Below are 23,399 nucleotides of genomic sequence, written 5' to 3'. Positions count from 1 at the left end.
CAAAGTGATTATCGAGTTCTTTCATTTTACTTCAAGATTGCCTAGTGAACCTGAGTACTGTAACACGAATAAACAAATACAGTATAAAGGAGTACTACAAAACGGTCAATACTGGTAAATAGTAGTCTTCTGTCACGTTACTGAAATGCTTTTACCAAGTAAATCAATAGCAGACAAATATGCCGTCAGGCATAGCATAAAATATAGGAGAACTTACTTTACAGTGAAGAAACACGATCAGATACAAGCAGCATCGAACGTGTTACAATTCAGAAAAAGGTAGATAATGTGAACCGCAGTTTCTCGATCTTGCAAGTTTAATTCGCTTTTTTCTTCTTTATCCAAAAGAAATTGTCACGGAGAGAAACAGAAAAGCAAGTTTTCTAGGCCTTTGCGAAGCCGAATGCAAGATTCTTTGGAACAAAACTTCGAAGGCATTTAGTATGATGAAAACTGAAAAATATTAAACGAAAAACAAAATTTGTTAATCCAATGTATAAATCTGTGAATCGGGAAATCATAATCAATTAATTATGAACCAACGAAAAGACAATCACCGGGAAATTATTTACATGGACGATAATGGTGACGAAGTATCGAAATCACTGACTTCGAAACTGGAGACGATAGTTAAACCACGTCCCGAGTCTATACAAGAGATAGAAAATATCATCAAACTACCACCTACTTTCGGTCCAGAAAACGATGACTTTGAAAGGGATAAAAAGCCATCGATACAGTCTGATCATCGAGGAACAGACGAGAATCTTCGGTCATATATATCAGAAATCTCAAAGATTCCTTACAGCAAGAAATCATTCTCCCACGGTAAAAGACCACCATTTCAAGTGATACCTGATGTGAACATTTATCAGCATAAAAAGACGCTTGCTCAAGGGATGATGGACTTGGCTCTTTTATCAGCCAATGCGAATCAATTGCGATATATTTTACAAACTGATGGAGAACATCCGTATTACTATCCTTCTCTGACACTGATTAGTGCTAGCTTGTTGTTACAAATCGCAGTAGGGATAGGATTGATCTGGAATAGCAGATATAATGTTAAGGACGACAGTGAAATGTGTAAGGCTGCACGAGCTAATAATTGGACGGTAATGGGTATATTCTTAGTGACGATTTTTAACGTTTTCATCTCGTCGTTCGGTATCGTTAGCCAAACATGTTAGTGGAACAATATTAGTGTTATAAATTAAAATAGGATAATCATATCAATACTCTATATTATAGGTTTCAATGATTGTAACAATTGATTTCTTCTTTTACTATGAAAATGAAACTTGGACACAAGAAGGGATTGATTGCAAAACTTGTGCCAGTTCTTTAGAAAGCTTCTCTTTCCTTTGGGATAAGTTTTCTGTTTTCTTATTTAATTCAACAGAAATTTCTGACAGCCAATTCTCCATTTCTGTATCATTATCTTGAGCCCTTAGTAGACGTGAAATAAAATTGGGTTTATAGTCTTGAGAGTCTTTTGATTCCTTTTTGGATAACAAAGCTTCAAGTCTTTCTTGCGTCAAACATTGTAACAAAGAAATGAATTTTGAAACTTCATTCCAGTTTATATCTTCTAAACTGACGCTCAGTGATATTTTGTGCTCTTCAACAACTGTAACCTGTAATTTTGTTTACCAGCACTGAATTTTACTAGATCAAATAAATGAGTATAAAATCATATTTGTCTTATTTACCATCCATTCAAAAAATACATGTTCTTTTTTTAACCATTTCATATGTAAGTCTAGTAAATTAGCAATCGTTGACAATTCCTTTATATACTTTCTGTCTTCATTAGAAATTTCATTTTTGTTTGCAATTGCAATGCGTTTAATTAATGCTGCTTCAGATACGCTTAAATGTGGAAGGCCACTAACCTTAATACTCGCATCATGAACTTTGCTCACTAATTTACTTCTCTCAGAAATTAATTCAGATATTGCTTTTATATTATAATTCACTTTACCATTCAAATATAATATATTGCTTATCTGTGCAATTAATGTCTCTGGCACATTATATTCCGTTTCCTTATTCTACAAAAAGATACCTTAAAGATATACCTTATAATTATAGCTTTCATTATTACTTATATCTAACTAATTACATCTAAGCTATTCTTCAAGTATGAACATTCTCTTCCTAGCACACTGTTAGACAGATTTATCCAAGTAATAATGCTCAGAATGTTTTGTGTTCCAAGAATCCACGCAAATGCTAATAATAACTGCCTGTTATTTTTACTATGCTCATTTAAACTATAAAATTCTATTGTTGAGTACTTTAAGTATGCAAAATATAGTTTTGTGGACCACACTATATCTACAAAAAAAATAAAGCTCGTATAAACACATTTTACATGAACCAAAAAAATCACATAATGGAAGGGCCAACAAAATTTACCGCATTGTTGGAAATCAATTTCAGCATTGTTTTCTTTTACAGCATAATAACTTAAAATATTTAATGCTTTCCAGAATACGCCATTCTAACAAGAAAAAAATTACTGATGAAATAATCACGGATGTTATCGCGTTACGTAAAGGTTATGCGATATCGTGTGCATACTCACGACGTTTTCATCCGTACTATTAAATTTTGCTAGCCTAAAATACTCAGGTTTCATTACAATGTTAATCGATATATTTAAGTGTTGGCATAACAAAGATAAAACATTCTTTATGTCAGACATTGTTATAATTCAAATCGAGCTGGTGTCATTTCACGCACCTAGATTTCCGTTGCTCATGCTCCTTTTTTTCAAACATTGGGCCCTGTTCGATTTCATTTCTCAAATGAATCTGATCTCGTTGAAATTTAATACAATGGCAAAAAAAATATGTTAAACGATAAAAATTAACGTGAACAGCAAAAGATTAACTCGCTATGAAAAAGAACTTTAACAATCCTTAAAAATCTATTGTCCCTTTTAGGGTAATTCTACAATGCACACTTACAATGCATTCAATATCTATCATTAAACCCTAACATGGTATTGTTAGGGTAATCGAGTTATGGAACTGATTGACCAATACGTGGAATTCTTTGTAGACAAAGAAACCCACTGCTATCAATAGTTGACAGAATATATATTCTGTTAACGGCTAATGTGTTGACTATCCGCTTTTATTATGCTACCACAATTATAACGGTAGTATTTATTTGACCTAAATGAATCTTTACTTAGTTCAAAATACCTTTTTACCTTTAACCATGTCTGGAGTGTTATTCGAGTAACTATAATACACCATACCGAGGCCTATATACGTACTACCGATTACGGACCGTTAACGTGACGGAAACCCCACCTGGGACCCAAAGAACAGGTCAATCGCGTGCGACCGGTTGAACGTATAGGATCGCCGAGCGATCTGTCGGCGGTCGTGTTAATTCTTCAGTTTTCTTTTTTAGTTCAATATTTTGTTGCGTGAATCTTGCTCTCTTTCTCTCTATCTTTCTCTTTCTCTCTCCTCTCTGATAACGATTACTTCCAAGCTGCGCTTCTCGACCATCTGAAAAAATTACGCGTGTTAGAGCGATCCGGACTGGCTGCAAGTGCATATGGTTCTTTGACAGAATACTACGGTAATCTTTATAAGAAAGTGTTTTCTTGATTTTAAAAAAGGTGTAAGTTCAATGAGTTTTTAAATGTTGAGATAGTTAAATAAATTTGTTACGCTGGCAAATAGAAACACGATGATCTTCAAACACAAGAGTACAAGGCGAGGATACGGTGGTCGGATTCTTATGCTAACTCAACTTTGTTTCTTAACAACACTGGTAAGCAGACGCATTTTTCCCAAGTATGCGTGTACTATAGACATTGTGATAATAGTAGTGAACCTTGCCGCGACAGCAATTAGCTAGATAGGAATCTAAAGAATTTTGAGTATTACGAATTACCTATTTAAATTGTTAAGGTGAAAGCCATTACTTACGTATGTACATATATTTGCTATACTTCAGTTTACCGCTAGAAACACTTAATGCTTCTGTTTTGCAAACAATGAATCTTATTTCCAATATATCCAATGTCGTAGTTGCAATTTATGAAATTTAATCGCATTGTGTAAGTGGTTTTATTTACAGCACCTGAAAAAAAGTGATTCGGTTAGAATGATCATGATATAAACTAGTACGTGATCACATTTGTGTAATCTGAGATCTATTATTGTTATGTGTAATCGCATCCCATAGTCAGGGTGAACTTATGTTAAATCGAATAGATTATTCCAACATCGTGTCGCAGAGTCGATGAACTCTAAGAGAATCCTTTTCAATTCGATTTCTTTCAGTCTCGATTCCTTGTGTAGTAATTTACTCTATCAATGTAAAAAGCAACCATTAGTCGAAAGAATAAATGATATTTATACGTACTTCTGAGAAATATTCGATAATAACGCAATTCGACCTCTGCGATTCACAGAATCCGATAATACATTTGCTTGAAGCAATAAAAATAAAATTATACGTATGTATGTGTCTTACGATCCAATACTTCTCTGGTGATGATAAATTATCACGTCCTTGTGACGTCCGGTTAAAAATAGTCCCTGTTGAATAAATTAATGTTAATATACCGTGAAAAGTAACATCACCATAGAATAAGCGATGAACATCGCATATCTAACAAGGATTAGCCGGCTCGGTCCAAGTTTCCGATATTTTTTTAATTTTAATGATTCATTATTGTACAGTGTTACAGCAAACTGTATCTTATTTTTTTCGTTCGTTCATTTCCTGGCGGAATTTACAACAATGTTACAGTAGAAGTATTCAAATGCTATGGATTAACGACTGCTTATGCGTTTATCTTGGTTTACAATCTTGAGTAATGTATTCAATAAGAAATGACTAAGAAGACGAAAGAGGCAGATAAGAGTGCTGTACGAAGAAAAGATCTTTCGATTCCTCAAACTCAATGATTGAATAACGAATAAGAATAGATAAATTATCCACTGCAATTCTTAAACTTTTTACAATCTTTTATTGAAGAAAATTTGTATAATTAATGAAGAATAGATAATTTTTCTTTAATATGTGGACTCTTCCTCTCTCTCCCTTTCACTCATTTAATGTCATCTTTTATAATTATACTATCTTCCCAATAAACTAAACATTATTGTGATGTACATGCAATTTCAACAATTTCTACCAAAACATTTTTTTATAGAAGAGTGAAATATATCTATTGATCTTACATTTCTTTTTCCATTTTTTGTACAGATAGTACGAAATGTTTGCGCATATCCGCATGAAAATGATCAAAATGAAGGGAATACTGTTCAAACTTCTGACGCTTCCAGCGGTTCTGATAGAGATCAAGCACAAAACGATTTTGAAGGATCTACGAAGATTGATGAACAATACGATTTCCGAGGAAGATTGCAAAGAGATACTTCGAACTATGAGCATACAGATGTATCAAGAAGTCAACAGAAAGGAGGTATGATAATGAATTACAAGTGGCAACCATGTTTAAATACTAACTTTCAAAATAAAAAAATGTTTGAAAGACTCGATGGATAAGGTAATTTACGCGATGATCATATGGTAATCACGAATGTTGTTTGTTTTTTTAAAATTTCATGTTTCATTTTTTTTATTTCGTCAGGTCCGCAACATAGGCAGACAAGGGAATCAGATAGGATCATATTTCCGACCGGGCAAACAGGACGGTTACCTAGCTGTAAAGGATCTACTTATTGCGAATATGCAGATTCTTATCCCGAAGACGTAGTGACCAGGGCACTTCAAAGAAACGAAACTCTCAAATATTTAGCTAACGAAGAAGTAGTGATTATGATTATCATTTCCTTTTTTGTAGATTCTAAGATACGTTGCGTCTATTTCTTCAGTTTATTTTAACTTATGTTTTCGTCCGATTGTAGATAATTGATATAGAGCAGAGAATCAACATGGATGAGACAGTGCTCTGTCCATCAACTGTACGTACAAATGGAAATGTTATTTTTTTCTTCTTGTAAGACAATTTGTAAAACAAGAAATTATACGATATTGCAGGAAGAAATTGTATATCCAAGAGAGGCAATGAATAAGGACAATGAATGGAAAATTATTATAAATCAACATAATTTTAAGCAAGGTGTACGAGTCGAGAAGTGTAGGTAAATATCACGGTGAAGTTGCTCTTTAATAATATTGTCAAAAGATATGTCCATAAAGTAATATACGTATTTTTGTGCTTGCAGCCAAGAAAGCAGTAACTGTAAGTTAATTAATGGTTTTGCACAGGGTTATAAGACAATTTGTAAACAAAAATACGTTTATAAGCAACTGAGAGCTCTATCGGCTAATGATGTGATTGATGATAATTTTAAATTCCCTGCGAGTTGTTGCTGCCATGTATCATTTAACGGACCTTCACTTACAAGAATAGGGTTGAGTGCAGCAAATTCAGGAAACAGTGAAATTCCATCTGATAAAACAACCAAAAGAACATAAATGTTTTGAATCAATATTACAAGCAACAAGCGGCTCTTGTATGTAGAGCATATTATATTTTTTAACTCTCAGAGGGACTTCTAGCAAACACGCATTTAGATAAATCATAAGAAATATTTCATAGATTGAAGTACATCATTTTATGATATTATTTGTGTAGTATTAACACCATGACTTCTTATAAGATCTTTCTCCTATTGATAAAATGTTAAAAATATTGTAGAGCTTTAACTAAAACAAATTAGGTAGAACTTACTTCTCTTTGCGATCTCGCGATTTAAACTTTAATATAATGTTTTTAATACGATATATATGTATATATATACAAAAATATATATGCGAAAAAATATAAAACATTTCATATAGGATAGTTCACCAGCTTAGCTGGTATAGCTAAGCTTATATAAAGTAAAGGACTCGCAGGCGTTTCTTCAGCAAATCCATATTTTATGGATCTGTGAATATAGTAATTTAAGAGAGTAGCACATGGCTGTTAATATATGTATGTCTAATATCAAGTATAATTTGTTGAAATGTTGTTTACGTATGCGATTTCCGATTGCATAGAATATTTCTCTTTTAATATACTTCTTTTCAATAACTGCAAAATATATTGTAATAGTAATGGGCAAAGCGAGTTTTTAAGACAGACATGGACCTACAACATATGATATTGTGTGATACATTATAGTCATTGATATTGATATTGTGATTTTTAAATTAAGAGAATACTACATTTTATACATAATTTCACTACTAATATATGTCACGAAGCGCAAATTGATATCTATATATATATATATATATATATATGTTAGTTACAAAAAATATATTACAATATAAGGAAAATAGTGCAATGACATATATTTTTGTTTCTACATAAATATATAAAAATGTTTATATAAACCGTTTGTTATTTTATTACCAAAAAAGAACATGCGAAACAAAAAATATATTTAAATCTATAATACCTTAAAGAACCACCTAAATAGTTCTAATTTGTAAATACACGAGTTTATTCTTATATATTAAATACAATACTTACAATTAGAATCTACTGATCGTTTCGTCGCAAAACTTTCTATGATTGATCCAACGTTTACTCATTACAAATTTTAATTTTTATATTTATTTTTAAGTAAAAATCTCAAAGGTGTAGACATTTATTTAAACATACTTAAAACAAACACAGAGTGTGTAGGATGCATCGAAAAAATTACATTTATGCCTAGATCGATATTCCTTTGTGTCATTTTCAGTAAATTTGTAAATTTATACAATGTATGATCTGGAATAAGTTTTCTACATTAATTAGGTACCAGAAAATTTTTGTTTAACGCCATTACTTTTTTCTTTGTTTAACACTGGTCCATGATTATATTATCAAAGAATCACAATTTTATATTTGAAATATAACAAACAACGGCTAGTATAATCAATTCTAATAAAATGATTATAGACTAGGCAGATACGTATAAATCATTTTTTCATTTTCTCAACTTTCTTTTTTGACATATCTACGTTCCGAAAAATACCTATGTAGGTCTCTACACCCAATTTAGGGGTAAATACAGAAATAGGAAAAATGGGCCGTGCTTTGTGAACATAGACGTTCACCACATATATGCTAAAAATATTTATCTATTAGTCAGCACAGGTGAACTATGCAAAATACATTTTTTGCTCTTTTTCCTTTTTACAAAAACACTACTAACACGAAGTACTTACATTCGTACTTGGAAGTATAAGAACAGTGTCTAATATTTAATAACGACGAATCTCTACTACTGTCAAAGTCGCTTCCATGTTAAAAAGAAAACAACCAGTAAATATGATTAATGTGCAGTGTAACAGCTAATATGTTAATATACCATTGTGTACATCAATAAAGTTTGATTTTGTTTTTAAATGGAAGAATCAGTGTAAATTGCAAAAAAATGCACCAGAAATATGTTTGTGTATAATATGGCAGTTTCTCTTTCTATTAAGTATCCAGTCTTAGAAATAAAAGTTCAAACAGTATGGAAGTTAAATGCACCTTTGCAATTAAAATGTTAATATTGGTGATAAAATCATCTCTGTATGAACAAGAGTGACTTTTAATATGACACGTTTTAACATATTCTAATAAATAAAAATATTTGAAAACTTGATTCTGTTTGTCTCACTCTCAAACATACTCAAAGTATATCCCTTGAACATATTCTTGAAATACAATATAGCTGCATACATGTTCGTCTTAATGGAGAAGGAACACAAGCGTTAAAACTCAGTCATTTTTTAGTCTTATGTAAGATTATTTGCAGAGCACTCTAGAGGTGCTTTATAATTGTTCTTAACATGCCTGAAAGAAAAACAAATGATTTACTTACACTTTATTATTATGTTCTAGTGCTTATTTACTGTGTACCTTAACAGTGTATGCATTGTCATAGCCCCCCTTCATTTGCATTTGTGCCTGAATGTTTGATAATTGTGCACTACTCATATCTAGATCACCGCTGCTAATGTGGCCGGTATGCCTGAAATTTGTTGGTACTCCTATCATGCTACGATCTATCCTCAATCTTTGATGCGACCTTTGCCTTCCATTACGAGTCCTTGGTCCTTGCTGCATCAAACAACAAGTGAAGCATTGTACCCAAAGTTCTCCACTGCCAGCCATTATTCGCTTTAATTATGTGTGCTTTGAAATCTGAAACATTCCATAGAACACAAATAGTCAAATTTTATAGTAAACTTTATGAAAGAATACACAATGTATGAGTAACTAACCTATAAAATCTTACAGTTGTATATTTTTATATAACCTCGCTGTAGAACAGAAAAGTATGATTAAAATCGAAATCAGAAAATTAAGTTTACACTGAATAACCATAAAAAATGGTTGAAATATTTAAATTTTATTATTTCACGAAAAGGTATTGTTTAGAAAATGCAGATAATATATAGACATTAGTGTTAAGAATTGTTCAGTAATAACATTTAAAAATTATACTTATATATTCCTTTATCACTACGCGAATGAGTCAGACATACAGTTGTGTTCGTGTACTTACCAGGTCGTCAAGTGATCGTGCTGTCGTACGGTCTAACCTTCGCGATGGCTTGAAACTCAAAGGCAGAGAGAAGCAAAACAAACATTCCCTTTTGATCGATGAGATTACATGTGCCTGTAAAGGACATCGAGATTATAAGAGTACAAATTAAAACGATAATAACATTAAACTTTCATAAGGAACGGAAACAATAAAATCCACAGAAGAACAAAGGGAAATGAATGAGACATACCGGTTTGCAAGATGTAGACTTTCGTATTAATTTCCACAAGCCAGGCAGCCCCGAGTTCTTCTTTCTACTTCTAATCTGATGATCAAACCGTTCTAAGACGAAAGTCTTATAACTACATGCTCTGTTAGTATGTTTCGAAAGAAATCGAACGACGGCTACTTAATTGGCTTTTTTTCTGAAAAAATTTGGATGACATTCAGAAGAAATTCAAATTTGTAGAATATAAGGCTAAATGTCAACGTGATCAACGTTGTCAGGTCATCAGTATAGCAAATTATATATTGTACATATTGTATATATATTGGCAAGAAGCCGAGAAAGTCCGAAGAAAGTCGAGAATTGTCGAATGTTTCTAATCCATAGAGCCTCTATCATTCAATAAAAGGCGTGTTACACTAAATGTAACGATATATGCATGCTTTCTGGATTATTTATGTTTTTTTTAAGCAATCTGTACAAACATTATATAATTAATGAATTTTGTTGTTACATTTATATGTTTACGTAAGCGACACAATATGACAGCATGAATACGTTTTATTAAATAAACTATATACAAGGTTCGCACACACATACAGACATTGTCGCATCATCAAAATGCCATATATATATATACATATATACTTACTAAATCAAATATAAATTATCATATTAAGATTTTCAACTACAATAACATTGACTCTTAGAGGTCTTCGCTCTTCAATTAACTCTTACTCTTTAATGATATATATGTACATATATAGTTCAAAATACTCATTTATTTGCACAGAAATTTTAGAACCTGGTTTTGCTAATTTTGTTATCATTAAAAAGAACATAAACTTTTGTTTGAAGATATCTCGCGTGAAAAATATTCTAATTTTATTACAAATCTTAATGAAAGAGTATCGTCATTCTATTAGTAAATGTCTAAAAGATATAAAAAGACTGATAACATATATACATCAAATGTGAAATCTGAAAATGATTTCAAGCTCCTTTCCTTGTACCGCTCCAATTCCTTCCTCTTTTGCGATGTTCCTGATTTCAGGACGCTTTCATGTATCTGGTTTATCATAATAGTTGTTATTGGAATTATCACAGTCTATGTATTTACAGTTTAAACATTAACGCAACATCTTTCTTAAATTAATTTAGCAACATTCCTTTTTGTGGTGTTATTTCAAGAAGAACTTGAGGCGAATTAGCTCCATCGTTGCGCATGGACGGCAGAGCATTACGAGAGAGAAGAAAGGCTATCAATTCGTATTATAAAATAAAAAGAAACAAAATGAAAAGAATACTTCAAGGCATGCATATCGGAACTAATGTTTCTATACTTATTCAATAAACTTGCATATCGTATGAAATAATATCACTAACTTAATTAGTAGTTACATCTTAAAGTTGGACATGTCTTAACTTCATCTTGTATTTACATCTTAAGTATTTATACAACGTTAAGTGATAAAAATCTGAAACGTTTCTTCGTGTATTTGCATAGAAATTCCTATTTCATTTATGAAACATACTTCGTTTGCTTTATCAGTTTACCTGGACGTTAGCACGTTTTCTACTTCTTTTAATCCTTCAACTGTTAAAGATTATTCAAACGTCCAACAGATTAAGATCCTTTAATATTAAGATCAAACTACAAGACAGAATTCAAATATGTAAAATAGAAAAAACTAGCTAGAACAATTTGTTACAAATGAAACAAACAAATAATTTCGTTCTCCGCAAAACATTAATCTGAGGAAAATACACTTGACATATCGTGTACGTTTAAAAATGCTCAGTTTTATCTGAGATCTCCAATTTCTTGTACAATTTGTTGTTACAAATAAATCTATTCCTCTTGTCATCGTGCATGTTAATTAATGCCCTGTCTCTCTTTCGCGTACTTCCTCGAGAAACTGATTTTTAAACAATCATTTCATTCTTTAGAAAATTCCGATTGAATTTACAGTGAAATTAAAGACTCTTTGAAAACGCTATCTTCTGACCAAAATACAGAACTATCTTTCGATCAATCGGTTATATAAACGACGATTATTCTCTATCTTCGTATTCTGCACACTGTACATTTCAAACGATACGGGAGAATATCAAATGTTCTATCGCGCGAATCCAAGGAAATCGGTGAGTCTATCGTTCCAATCGTGAAGCCAATGAGTAGGCCCGTGGCTCGATTGTCTCTGTTTGCAAGGATTGATCTCTGTCTCCAAGGGCATGTATTCCTCGCCCCTGATACAGAAGTAACTCTTTATCGGGCTTCTGCACATTGGACACCGGTCCAGTTTGCCAAAGCAAGAGGCGCAGATGCAGGTATGTCTGCAAGGCAGCAAAGCACGCGATAAAGGAAAGTATTGACAAACGACGCAAAGTTGTTCTCCGGCTGTGTTCCACAGCGATCCTTCGGGATCTCCCGTGCCGGAGGCAACCAATGCACCCCTGGTCGAGCTACCGTTGTTGTTGCAAGGTTCTGCAAGGGCCAAAGCCGAGCCTAGCCCCGAGGACATGTCCCCTTCGTCGTAGTTCGTTGAGTTACCTGTGGCCAGGTACAGTTGCTGAAACAGATACATTCTCTCATCCATTGTTTCGTTGTAAAGTAAAAATATTGTTTCGCAGTACTGTTTTCTATTGAATTCGAATTGAAAAACGAATCCATCTTCGCACGTTTAACATTCGAATTTACATTTCAATCGGAGAATTTGAATGCAAATGGAAAGGCTCACCTTAAGACAGGACAACTGTCCGTTAGCTTGCTTCAGGTATTGCGCCAGGATCGAGGTCGGTAGCGTGCATACGCTGTCTTTGATGTGGACGACATTCACCAGAGCGACCTTTCAAGCCGGGAAAGAAAAAGAATACATTATTGCAGTTTCAACGCTTGCATCTAGCTGTTCGTTAAATTAATATATGACCAAGTTCTCTCAACTTTGTATTCGTACAGTTTAAACGTTCTACGTTAGTCACAGTTTAAGAGATAGTAAACATTTCTAAGAATACCCACGGTTTCGTCGGGATGAGGATCTCCATTATCCCTGCGAGTTAAGAAGATCACCAGAGGGTAACAAAGTCGAGGCGGTGTCCCAAGCTCCAATTCTGGCGCCGGAAGTGACAACCTTAACGTTTCTTCGCCGTGAGGCTGTCTACTGTATTTTTCAGTCAAGAAATAATTAATAATGACGTATACTAATCATAGCTTAATTGTAAACTGTTCGACGACAACGGAACTGTTTTAATTTCAAGGAAAGGATACGTTTGCGGAGGCGTCAGATACTGAGCGTGGCCCTGAAGAAGAGTCCCGTTCAGGGATGCGTCTCTAAGGGTGCTCCAAGGTTTCCAAAGCGCCAGATGCAGTTCCCTTATACTAACGCCCCAAAGCGCCTGCAGAGAGTATTCGACTTGACTCGATACTTCGCATTCGACCTCTGCAACAAGAAAATACAAGAACATTACAGCATATAGAGTACCATTTTTACATACAGAGTATTACCAAATATGCTACTATAAAGATACTCGTTTGTGCTCAAAGGCGTGTACCGTATTCGTTACGTTCTACAGTTGCTCGGCAGTTTTGAGGGATCGTCAATTAGACGGAATAACGTTACTTATGTATGATTCATCGGGTCTGAACGATCCAGACCACACAACGTACAGAACCACCGCAAGCAGCGCAAGAAAATAGCCTCGCAGCGATACATTACCGTGTTATTTCACTTGGTGACGTTACTTAAAATTATTGCACAATGAGCCCCACTTTCGACTCCTTCCTTTCGTCTGGGTCCAAGTATCTCCGTCGGGTAAAACACGGTTTTCAGGTCACGCGTGAGAGGAAAGACCCCAGGGTACGCTCCTTTCGGTTCTAATTTACGCGTACGCTCGTCTGACTTCTTCGAAATGGACCAAAAACCGTCTTAAGAGACCTGTTCGTTTCGCGACCAACAGAGTCTCGTCCCCTTCGTTTTACGACCGTGTTACAAGATCGTTTAGGCATCGGAGCTGACAGACATACGAGATTTTTCCCAGACAAAAAAATAAGATATTTCCACTCGTTGCTTGCCGCTTCTATTAACGCTGCTTCTTTCAGTATTATACTGCCGTTCTTTTTTCTTCTGGAATCTCTCCTTGACCTGCTCCTTTTTATTGCTGGAACTTTCTTGCTGCCCATGTGCTGTTCTCTTTTATTACCTCAATTCCCTCTGTATGGTGTCCTTGTGCTGCTTTCTTTACCGTTGGAGTCCCTTTTTTGGTATCCTTCAACTGTTTTATTACTGTTCGAATTTTCTTTTTTCGGCGACGTTTCATTTTAATTATTATTCTTATTTCTGTAATCTTTACAAATTGTCGTGTAAAATATTCGTACGGCCTTGGTGTACTTATCCACGCTGATAAAACGACAGAAACGACGAATTCACGTGTTCGATAAGTGGGAAAACCTGCACCTAGTGGGTCTCGAGACCAAAAAAACGACATAGAAGCAGAGGATCGGGGTCGAAATCGCATAATCTCGGGACTAAGGAGGACGTAATTCGTGGTTCTTGAGAGCAGACGTGGTAAAAAATTCTCGTTGCCCGCGGAGAGGCCACTGTCGAGGAGATTGTTTCGGGATCACGCGAGGCTGGTGTGAACGAAAGTGAAAGCTGCCAAGACGGATCGTCCAACGCGACGGTCTCGCGGGCAAAGTATCAAATCAGCCATTCCGCGGAGCCGGACGAGATGGCCGAAATCTCACCGCTTTCGTACATGGACGTGTATTTTTGGACACCTCTACGGGTACCAACGGAACCTACTTATCCGTGAAACACTCTGGAATCGATTAACGGTTTCTGGATAAGTCGAATTCGCGGACCAACTTTCGGTGAGGGTTTGTCGTGCGACGATTAGAAAAATTCAGACCCTCTACTTGGATTTCACGTACGAAACGTGACGAATTCGATGGGATTCCGTCGAATTCAGATGAATCTCGGTGGACGATAGTCACGTAAGCGAACGGTCGTCCGATCGTTTCGAGTAACATAACAAGCGCATCGCGATGTGCAATTGCAACCGCCGAAGCCATCGTTTTGGTCGTGACACGGAAATGTGACGCATTCTGTGGCACGAAACGAGGAAACAGTCGGGTAAATACGAACACGATTACCAGTAAACAATTCGAAACGAACCCGATAACTTCGTGTTCGCGTGAACAATAAAATATATTGCGAAAGCGGTCGCGAAAATGCATCACGTGTCGAGGAACGCAGGAATCGTTTAAAACGTGACAAGATACAAACTGGTGCTCGTATCACGTTATTATTCCAGGATAGTGGATGTATCGCTAATCGTAACAGTCATTCCCGAGAATAACGACGTACTCTCGAATACGCCTGTGTCGTAACGCGAAGCAACAGGTTCGTTTGTTTAAAATACAATCCCTAGGATGGCGCAACGAGTTCGTGTACATGTGTATACATTTTTTCTAAAATACACGATGTACGAACAATTACATAATTGCGGGTTGAGGCTTGACCGGTCAAGCACAACTAGACTGGTTGGCAAAGACTTAACGCATAGACTGTAACACAATGAGCTGCGCGATGTGGGTCAAGCTTCACGAGTGATATCCTAGAAGTCCTGAACGAAATGGGGAACTATTTTTGCAAGGTGAACCACTTCGTCGCTTAGCGAACGTTCCAGTTGATATTAGAAACGTCTAACAATAATTAACGATTCAGATAATTGCAGCTTTTAATGCAGGAGCTCGAGACGCATCTCTTCTTTCTTCAACAAACGGTCTCCTCGAATCCCGACTACCCTTAATTATTTCCATCTCTTCTGAAATTTCTGACAGAACAGCATTAAAAAAAGAAACATGTCCATTCCACGAACAATCGACCGCTCGAGAAAGGAAATACAGAAGGATCCGACGTAACCCAGGTCGACGTATCAATGGCTAGCCTATGCGTGTGTGAATCACCGGGGGTCGAGGAACCTACCCGATCAAAGGAACAGAAAATAATCGAGCGACAGAACGATCGTACGTGTCGAATGGTTCGGTGAAAGGCTGATCAGCCCGGCAGCCAGACAGAACGTAACCGTGCGGACACGTTGCACTATGTGCAGCGACGGTGCAACAAAGCGAACACGCGGGATCTATTGCGTCTAGCCTGATAATGAATCGCCTGTAACGGTAATATGTCATTTCGCCAAGTGAAAATTGCTTTTTAATGCCGTCCGGTGAAACATTTCGAGTCTCGAGCGTTCGTGGTCTGCAATTAACCCAAATTCCGGGAGTCGATTCCATTCGGTTGGCCTGATGGCGTGATTTCAACCCGTCCACGTACTCTAGGACCCGCAGTTTGCAATTATCGAAAGTATTAGAACGGGGATCTGCAACACGACGAAGTAATTTCGTTAGAAAGGTCGTTGTTCGGTTTCACGGTTATTAAAGTACATAGGCTGGGATCGGAATTTCCACGGGAAGTAATTACCGCGCTGGTCTCACGGTAGTTGCTAGGAGCAGAACCTTTGTTAAGGTGAAACGCGATACCCATCCACTGGATCTTGCTGGTTCGATTCAACTCTTTACTCTCTGTGTTCCGCAGAGGGAAATTCTAAACGTCTTAACGAAACGATGCGAAGATCCTGGCTGACAATCATCTCCGAGGCGATTCTTCTTGTATCGACACGAAAAGTCCGAAAGTTTGACCAGTTCTTGCTGTGAAATTGTATGTTTCGCCACGGTGGGAAATCTGTAGATACAAAGTTTTCGCTGTAACGAAAGCAGTGGAAGAAGTAAGGGAGACGGGTGGAAAAAAATGTTAGAAACAGCAACATAGTGCGGCCGATTATCAAATATCGTTGCATAATCCGGCAAGAGCTGCTAATACGCCTGGTTGCACCAGCTGCTTGTGGAAATCGGACCACTTCGCGTGCACATACCGGTCTCTTACATTCACGAGGTAAACGCCGTCTACAGAGAGCTGGGCGAGCGCGAACGCGATTACCGTAATACCGATGTAACTCGGAGAAATTGCGAAATTGCTCTTCCTTCTCGCTCTGCGTGTTCCAAACCGATGAAAAATCTAAGTCGAAGGTCGGCGTGTACGTTTATGGAACTAAAATTATTCGAGTGACTCGAACCCGATTATTATGGACTGCGACAATTTATTCAAGAATCATTTAATGAATTACAAATCGACTCGAACGTAATTCTATTCATTCGAGTTTTCGATCAGGCATCAATTTATCCGGAAGCGTGAGTCATAAATTTTTTGTGACTTGATCGATCGAAAAGGAAAAAAAAACGAATCGGACACAAGCACCGGACGTGAGAAATCGAACGTTTTTAATCTTTCTTTTTTGCTTTTCTTTCAATACCAAGAAACGAACGTTCGCGTGTGCATCTGTGAAAGTGATGCTCGATACGGTTTTTTATTGCGCTACGATGTTCCACGCTCTAGACTTTATTCGTAACCGCGTTAATCGATCCGATGGCCTGTTGAATTTCTGACGTGTCTTTTGCTGTTTATCGAACGTTCTGCCGGTATCTTTACTGCTTTGTTCTCGTCGATGAGTTACCGCATGTGTAAGGCTCTCGAGGCTACTTTTCCCTGTTCTAAACGTGACTCAACCTTTCAGGCAAAGTGTTCCGGGGAGTAGAAGCGACACGAGTGTGCGTGTATACCTGGCTCCTACGACATTTTGATGAATACACACCGGTATTCTTTTGCGGCATAATTCATTCGGAACAACACGTTTCTCGTAGACTAATCTCTCGTTTTATCACTCACGGATTATAAATCTTTTTAACTCGGTAACGAGTAGTCATTTTTTTTCTCGCCAAACAGGCGAGGCCCACAGGCCAAAATTGGAAACTTATAAATAGCGATCATTAAAATCCCATCCAAGGATACATTCGAACCTGGAGGTTCAAGAACTCTTACCACTGTCGTAACTTTAGTCACGTTATCTATAATTACGTTTTAAGTCCTGTCGGGACAAGAATAAAGTCAGACTATTGTAAAAATAGAAGAGAAATTTGTTGGATGGGTAAATCTGAGCAAAAAGGGATTCGCTAAATCGCAAAAGGCAACGTCGTGTTCGAATCGTTTCTGCCGACCTTGATTGTTCTACGCCTGGACAGTCACGTAGGCAAGCCAGAATTTCATTTCTCTCCCTTCTGTCACGGGATGCTGGTATGCTACCGACAACTTCTATTCCCCGTTCCGTTTTGCTCCAACGACCGCGGCGACGAGAAACGAAGCCGCTCCGAAACCGGCGATCGGTCGGCCATATGTTTTAACAGTTCCTAGCCTTGAAGCCACGATGTCGAAATCCTCGCGTAGAACAGAGCTGGTGAACGCGCGAACACGCCATGATCCCACGTTCGACAACCTCTGTAACTTTCGGCATTCCAGTCTGCGAAAATAATCGAGTAATTAACGAGAAATCAACGCGTTCTCTTGGAATGCTCGCTAAGTTCGAGAGCTCCGTCGAGGACTGTTCGTAGACTGATGAAACTGTGATTTGAGTGGAATAATAATGTTGTTTTTGAAGTTTTTGGAGGTCTTGGACGGACGAAGCTGAGACGCGATTGCAACAGGTTTATCCTCTATTCTTTGGAGCTTGATGGACTATCGAAATCGTGGATCTGACTGGTTCCGTTCCATTGTAGTTTACCAAGTTAACAAGTCTGAAATACAACGGAAGTAATTAGACTTCGAAGGCCGTGGTGCATTTTACATTGAAACTAGCTGCTATCCCGAGGCTTCTGGACGCTTCTGCAGCCTTATTGAGGTCGGTTGTATGCTGGGAAGTTGCGAAGTACTCGAGAGGTTGTAAAGCACGATAGAGACTAAAATTATCCAAACAGGCAATCTCCTGCCCGCCCTGAACAGTTTGCGAAGTAAATGTTAATAATTGGAAAAGCAATCTTATCCCGCGTCTAATTATATTATGTAAGGCCAACAGTTTGAGCGTTTCTAACTGGCTCGAATGGAAAGAGAGGGCTGATCATTCTTAACGCGACCATGAAAACAGAAGTCCCTTGGTTTTCGACGTTGCAGCTCTTTAATGCCACTGCATATTGACGCGAACGTTTGCATCACGAGCCACGAAAGCGAGTCGCAGACACTAATTGTTCCAACCACTTGACTCCTCATTTACAATCCTCTATCGCGTTCCCCGTCTTCACATCGTAACCTCCTACACAGTTTACGTCTGGTCTTCACGATAACAAGATTTGCGACTTGCGTTTTCTGTTCGACCGACTTTTTATTCCATTGAACTGCTATTTTCGTCAAGCAGCAAACTAACAAACAAATAACGATGGTAGATAACATTTAGACGTACCAATATTTAAAGTTCATTTCTACGCAGGAAGACCAAATCTACGTATATCGCCGTTAACCCCGCATTACACTATCATGGCATGAATGTTGCTATTCAATCATGTTTGCTGTTCTTATATTCGACTTGTACGAGATATTGCAGACGTACGTACCGCTTATTGTGACCCTGTAGACAAAATAAAGACGAGACGATAATCTCAGGTCAGATCGCAAGCGAAAGAAACAGTTCGCTCAATTTCCAGCGAATGCAACATGTTTAAAACATCTATCGCGAATGCTTCGAACGAAAGAGGAAGCACGGTGTGTAAAAATAGTCCTTTGTTGGTGCACAGTCCTCGTTTCTCGAGGAAAACCCGCTCTCGTGCATCGGGGAAAAGCAACGGGACACGTAGGTGCAAAGACGCCTCGAGCAAGTTTGCGTAAAATTTCTCTCCGCGTTACGACTGTTTGCCTTTACCCCCATATCGTTGTTCGACATCGAACTTCATTTTTTTCCCTTTAATCAATTCTTCCAATCGATTCCTACAAATTTAATTAATACGTAATGTAGGTCATGGAAACGGAAACAAACGACTTTACGTCACTCGCGGATCATCAATTGCGTCCACCATTATAAGACTACGTACGTGACCATTTATCGAGGTAAGAATAGTTGCTTTGGCTTTGGTAACCGAACGAAACCGTTCTCTTTTACGCGATGGGACCGTTATCCTACGCGTTACCGCGTTATATTCCATCCTGTTCGAGGCTTCCGGGAAGCCTTGCCGTTTTTCAAAGTTGCTCTGACTCGTCTCGAATTCGCGGTTTACCCAGTCCAATTTTTCGCGTGATAAATATAAACAAGCTTTTCACGTATACGATATAACGTTTAAGACAAACACGAACATTTTTACTTCCGTATTTTTACTAGCCGTCGTACAAACTTTGAAAACTTGCCAAAGTCCCTCCGCGTCTAGATGGTACCGAGTTGCACCGAAATTTGATCACCCGGAACATTTGTGCAAGGGAAGGTGTACAAAGTGTACAACTGAATGTCTTAAAATAGACGTATCATTGTGCTTCTATTACGCATTGAAATCGATTCTCCGCTTGGTTGTATGTGTCGAATGGGAAGCTTGAACGCGCCATTATAATTTAAAGTTTCAAGGACTCTAGCCGCTTTTCCTATTTCATGGACGATTCAAACGCATTTCCATGCGTAACTGAACGCGAACGAACCGACAAACAAAATTCTATCGACGGGACCCGTTCGTCCAGTGAGACCATCCATCATCGTCTAAGTGATGAAGAAGTACTTGGAAGCCATCCGGTTGCGTCTCTTCTATTCTCGATGCGAGGAGGAACGGGAAAACAGAGACGCGGAGGATCAAAGAGGACGACGAATTTATTTATCAGCGCGGTAAAAAAACAGCCTGAAACAGTTCAGTTTCTTTCCTAACAATGAAGTCGGCTATTACGCGTTATGGGAGCAAGAATGAAAGTAGTAGGCGAGCGCTCGTAAGGGTAATTGCAGTCATCGCGTTCATTTCGTGCAATTGGCCGGGCACACGTGTGTAATGAAAAATACGAGACGAGGGATAAGAGGAGACGAAATTAATGGCCCCCGGTCGCGCGTCTTTTCTCTTTTCCGCCGCGACGCGTTTTACGTAACGCAAAAGCAACGATTCGACAGGATGTTGCATTACAAGGCGACGGCTACGCTACGATGCCCGTACGTGCGAGCAAAAAGATTTCCTGAAAGCGACGCACCGCACCGGTCTATTTGCGAGGATTAAAAGAGAGAGAAGAAAAGTGGAATCAAAAAAGAGTCGAGGCTTGAAATACGAGGCAAGAATGTCTCTCGGAAACCTGTAGAAATTACGCCTCGATTACAGCTGGATTAGGAAAAATATACACGTTTTTCACAGCGGCGTCGCATGGAGACACGTGAGTTTGTAACAAAATCGTGACTATCCAGTCTGCATTAATCGAACGTTGATTCTTGGAAGCACACTTTGACTATTAATCGGAAATATTTTTTAATATTATTGGGCTTATTTTTTCATAGAGAACGAGATTCGTAAGAAGTCTGTGAATGGTTATCAGGCTTCTAGAGTAGCAGCCACGAAGACACGTTGAATGCGTAGGAGTTTCGAAAACGATGGCGCCATTTAAGAGAGGACCAAAAGATCTGTAGCCGACGATGAACACGGCTTATTTCTCCCGTCGAAGGAATCTTGCAATCGACTCACGACGTTACGTCACCGGTTGCCTTTACCTTTCGTAACCTGGACCACAAGCTCTTCTCTCTCTCTTTCCAGATCCAATCACGATTATGCATTGCACAATTACCCGGAGCGCTCCTTCGTACCGGCGAACCGTTCTCCCCTGCAGAGAGGAGGACGCATGATATTTGCACGATAAAAGAATGTCAAGCTACGTGAATGAGCTTTCGACTCGCAAACCGCTTGTTAAGTAAGTTTTCGAACTAGTCTGTGAACTTGACACGCATAACTTCCGCGGACCCGATCGATCACTAGACTACCATTCTAAGCCGACGATTTTATAAATCTTCACGGAATCCTTGTTAATCATTTTAACAATCCATCTCTAAAAACTTCGTTCAATTGCCTGCGTCTACGTAACGACCAAGGCAATTTTTCGCTCGTTAACGCGTACGGTCGTTTTCTGTTGTGGCTGGCGTCTACGGTAGATACAATCGAGGAATCGTATCCATAAGCTTCCAGTTTCAAGGATTTCAGACACGTATATCCTCACGATTGGCTTAGGTTTATTAATAATGCCTGCATCAGGCACGATCGCTTGGAAATTGTTTCACCTATTGTCACGTAACTTACGTAACATTCCTGTATTCCAGCAACTAAACCGCTGTCCTCGATGGACGAGACTGAACCACCGCGATCGACCCTCAAGCTTTTACATGGTCACTTTTGTCTACGGGCCTGGAATTCGAAAACACTACGGCTTTGCCACCGCGGGTGTCTTCCTTTACCTTCATCGTTTCCACGAGTAATAAACGAGAAGGGTATATCCCGGACTATCCGTCCCTACCGCCGATGTGCTTTCGGCTCGCATTAAATCATCGGATCGTTGCACAATCGAGAGAAGAAATTAATCAACTGGTCAGTACACGCCAACTGATGGAGTAATTAATAGCGGACTATCTCGATGCAATTGACAGTTACATGAACGCTTGCTGGTTTTTATCGTAAACCGACGAAGATGATTTTATACGCTATTCCTGGTAAAACGCAAGGTATTAATAACTGTTATGTCAAAGTACATCCTCGTAATCTGTTATTACGTTTTTATATCTCCTGTATCAACAAGATGATCTACTCGCGTGTAGGGAGCGTACAAAAAAGCGTAAGTTAGTCATTCTGGAGTTGTTAATCAAAAGAGGCAGAGGTATGGGAATAGCCAGCTGAAAGTTATAGCGCGACACGTCCATGACCATTGCGTCGTAGCAAAGACGCTACCGTGACATTGGATCACGAAACGTTGGGGGAAACGTTATCGAAATTAATGAAGATATCAGCCGTAACACGGATTTGTAATCGTCGGTTATGATCAATCGGGTTCCCATTAAACGATCGAACACGTGCTCCTTCGTAGCATTGTCGCGGCATGGTCCGTGGCACGGTTCGAATAGGATCCAAGGCACACCGGCAAGGCTACAGTAACTAGTCCTGAGCGTAATAAACATGCCCGCGATCGCACGAATACGCGTGGTTTAATGAATTTACCGAGGGTCGCCGAGTGTCGAGTACAAATCAGGGGACGCGTAATAAAACGTGACCGCAGGCGATCGAGGATGATTGTTCTTACCCGCGTACATGCAGTCGATGACTGCACGTGCATCGGTACTCTCGTGCGCGTAACAAAGATCGATATCGCGCGGATCGATGTAACACAAATTATAAATTCTTACATGGTATTCATGATTTTGTTTTGTTCCTTTTTTTTTTATCGCAAATAACATATTTCTATGAATCTCATTACCAGTTCTATAAACAATTTTTCCTCGCGATATTCCTTCAAATTTATTACCAGGATATTTACTAGTCCACGTAGCGAATCGTAAACAGTAATTATGCAGAACGTGACAGAGAGGCGAGAAAAATGGGAAAGGCAAGAAAAACAAATTTACCCCAGGCTGTTCGATCACGAAACGGTGCGATCAATTATCATCTGGTTAAATGACTTACGATGACCTGGCCAAGCGGTCAAGGTAACGTTTCGTAACACCAGGTGCCTTCCACACCTGCATACCAAATACGACGACCGGCAACCATGAGGAGTCAT

General features: G+C 38.2%; 4 protein-coding genes and 1 pseudogene across 9 annotated transcripts in view; 2 read left to right on the top strand and 3 right to left on the bottom strand.

Annotated features, from left to right (window-relative positions):
- The window catches only part of LOC143424226 (uncharacterized), an 89,128-nt gene that overhangs the window by 35,800 nt on the left and 29,929 nt on the right, over window positions 1–23,399 (bottom strand). For 3 of the 4 annotated variants that reach the window (XM_076896157.1, XM_076896158.1, XM_076896156.1), the window contains exons 9-11: window positions 13,019–13,190; window positions 12,770–12,911; window positions 12,508–12,599 (exon numbers count right to left, since the gene is read on the bottom strand). In XM_076896157.1, the coding sequence (XP_076752272.1) occupies window positions 12,508–12,599; window positions 12,770–12,911; window positions 13,019–13,190 (406 nt within the window). Of the gene's footprint in view, window positions 1–10,596; window positions 12,324–12,491; window positions 12,600–12,769; window positions 12,912–13,018; window positions 13,191–23,399 lie in introns of those variants that run through there. The other variant, XM_076896159.1, reaches the window with a different exon arrangement.
- Window positions 515–1,190, top strand: LOC143424255 (ninjurin-A pseudogene; annotated as a pseudogene).
- LOC143424244 (uncharacterized) lies at window positions 1,287–2,742 on the bottom strand. 2 transcript variants are annotated; one of them, XM_076896204.1, is made up of 5 exons: window positions 2,591–2,741; window positions 2,422–2,506; window positions 2,126–2,340; window positions 1,713–2,054; window positions 1,287–1,637 (listed from the first exon to the last, which is right to left on the bottom strand). In XM_076896204.1, the coding sequence occupies exons 1-5, from the start codon at window positions 2,708–2,710 to the stop codon at window positions 1,287–1,289; spliced, it is 1,113 nt and encodes a 370-aa protein (XP_076752319.1). In that variant the 5' UTR covers window positions 2,711–2,741. The 2 variants fall into 2 exon arrangements, with proteins under 2 accessions (XP_076752319.1, XP_076752318.1); XM_076896203.1 differs by having other exon boundaries at window positions 2,126–2,506; window positions 2,591–2,742.
- Window positions 3,302–7,297, top strand: LOC143424250 (uncharacterized). The gene is made up of 6 exons (XM_076896212.1): window positions 3,302–3,798; window positions 5,245–5,464; window positions 5,633–5,814; window positions 5,910–5,966; window positions 6,043–6,146; window positions 6,231–7,297. The coding sequence occupies exons 1-6, from the start codon at window positions 3,715–3,717 to the stop codon at window positions 6,481–6,483; spliced, it is 900 nt and encodes a 299-aa protein (XP_076752327.1). The 5' UTR covers window positions 3,302–3,714; the 3' UTR covers window positions 6,484–7,297.
- Spec2 (CDC42 small effector protein Spec2) lies at window positions 8,634–10,142 on the bottom strand. Of its 2 annotated transcripts, XM_076896224.1 has the most exons (4): window positions 9,775–10,142; window positions 9,543–9,656; window positions 8,894–9,178; window positions 8,634–8,827 (listed from the first exon to the last, which is right to left on the bottom strand). In XM_076896224.1, exons 3-4 carry the CDS (start codon window positions 9,146–9,148, stop codon window positions 8,819–8,821), a joined length of 264 nt encoding a protein of 87 aa, XP_076752339.1. In that variant the 5' UTR covers window positions 9,149–9,178; window positions 9,543–9,656; window positions 9,775–10,142; the 3' UTR covers window positions 8,634–8,818. The 2 variants fall into 2 exon arrangements, with proteins under 2 accessions (XP_076752339.1, XP_076752340.1); XM_076896225.1 differs by lacking the exons at window positions 9,543–9,656; window positions 9,775–10,142 and having other exon boundaries at window positions 8,894–9,219.

Source organism: Xylocopa sonorina, chromosome 6 (genome assembly GCF_050948175.1).
Source record: "Xylocopa sonorina isolate GNS202 chromosome 6, iyXylSono1_principal, whole genome shotgun sequence".
Taxonomy (NCBI): Eukaryota; Metazoa; Arthropoda; class Insecta; order Hymenoptera; family Apidae; genus Xylocopa; species Xylocopa sonorina.
The sequence above is the reverse complement of the archived record's forward strand: the minus strand, read 5'-3'. Positions and strand labels throughout refer to the sequence as shown.

Excerpts from the sequence above, each read along its gene's own strand:
- LOC143424244 (XM_076896203.1), bottom strand. The coding sequence starts at position 2,710 with ATGTCTGACATAAAGAATGTTTTATCTTTGTTATGCCAACACTTAAAT. Across the intron at positions 2,507-2,590 it reads ATAGTACGGATGAAAACGTC|AATGGCGTATTCTGGAAAGC; the intron begins GTGAGTATGCAC and ends TTTTCTTGTTAG. Across the intron at positions 2,055-2,125 it reads ACTTGAAGAATAGCTTAGAT|AATAAGGAAACGGAATATAA; the intron begins GTAATTAGTTAG and ends ATCTTTTTGTAG.
- LOC143424250 (XM_076896212.1), top strand. The coding sequence starts at position 3,715 with ATGATCTTCAAACACAAGAGTACAAGGCGAGGATACGGTGGTCGGATT. Across the intron at positions 5,967-6,042 it reads CAGTGCTCTGTCCATCAACT|GAAGAAATTGTATATCCAAG; the intron begins GTACGTACAAAT and ends ACGATATTGCAG. Across the intron at positions 6,147-6,230 it reads GTACGAGTCGAGAAGTGTAG|CCAAGAAAGCAGTAACTGTA; the intron begins GTAAATATCACG and ends TTGTGCTTGCAG.
- Spec2 (XM_076896224.1), bottom strand. The coding sequence starts at position 9,148 with ATGGCTGGCAGTGGAGAACTTTGGGTACAATGCTTCACTTGTTGTTTG.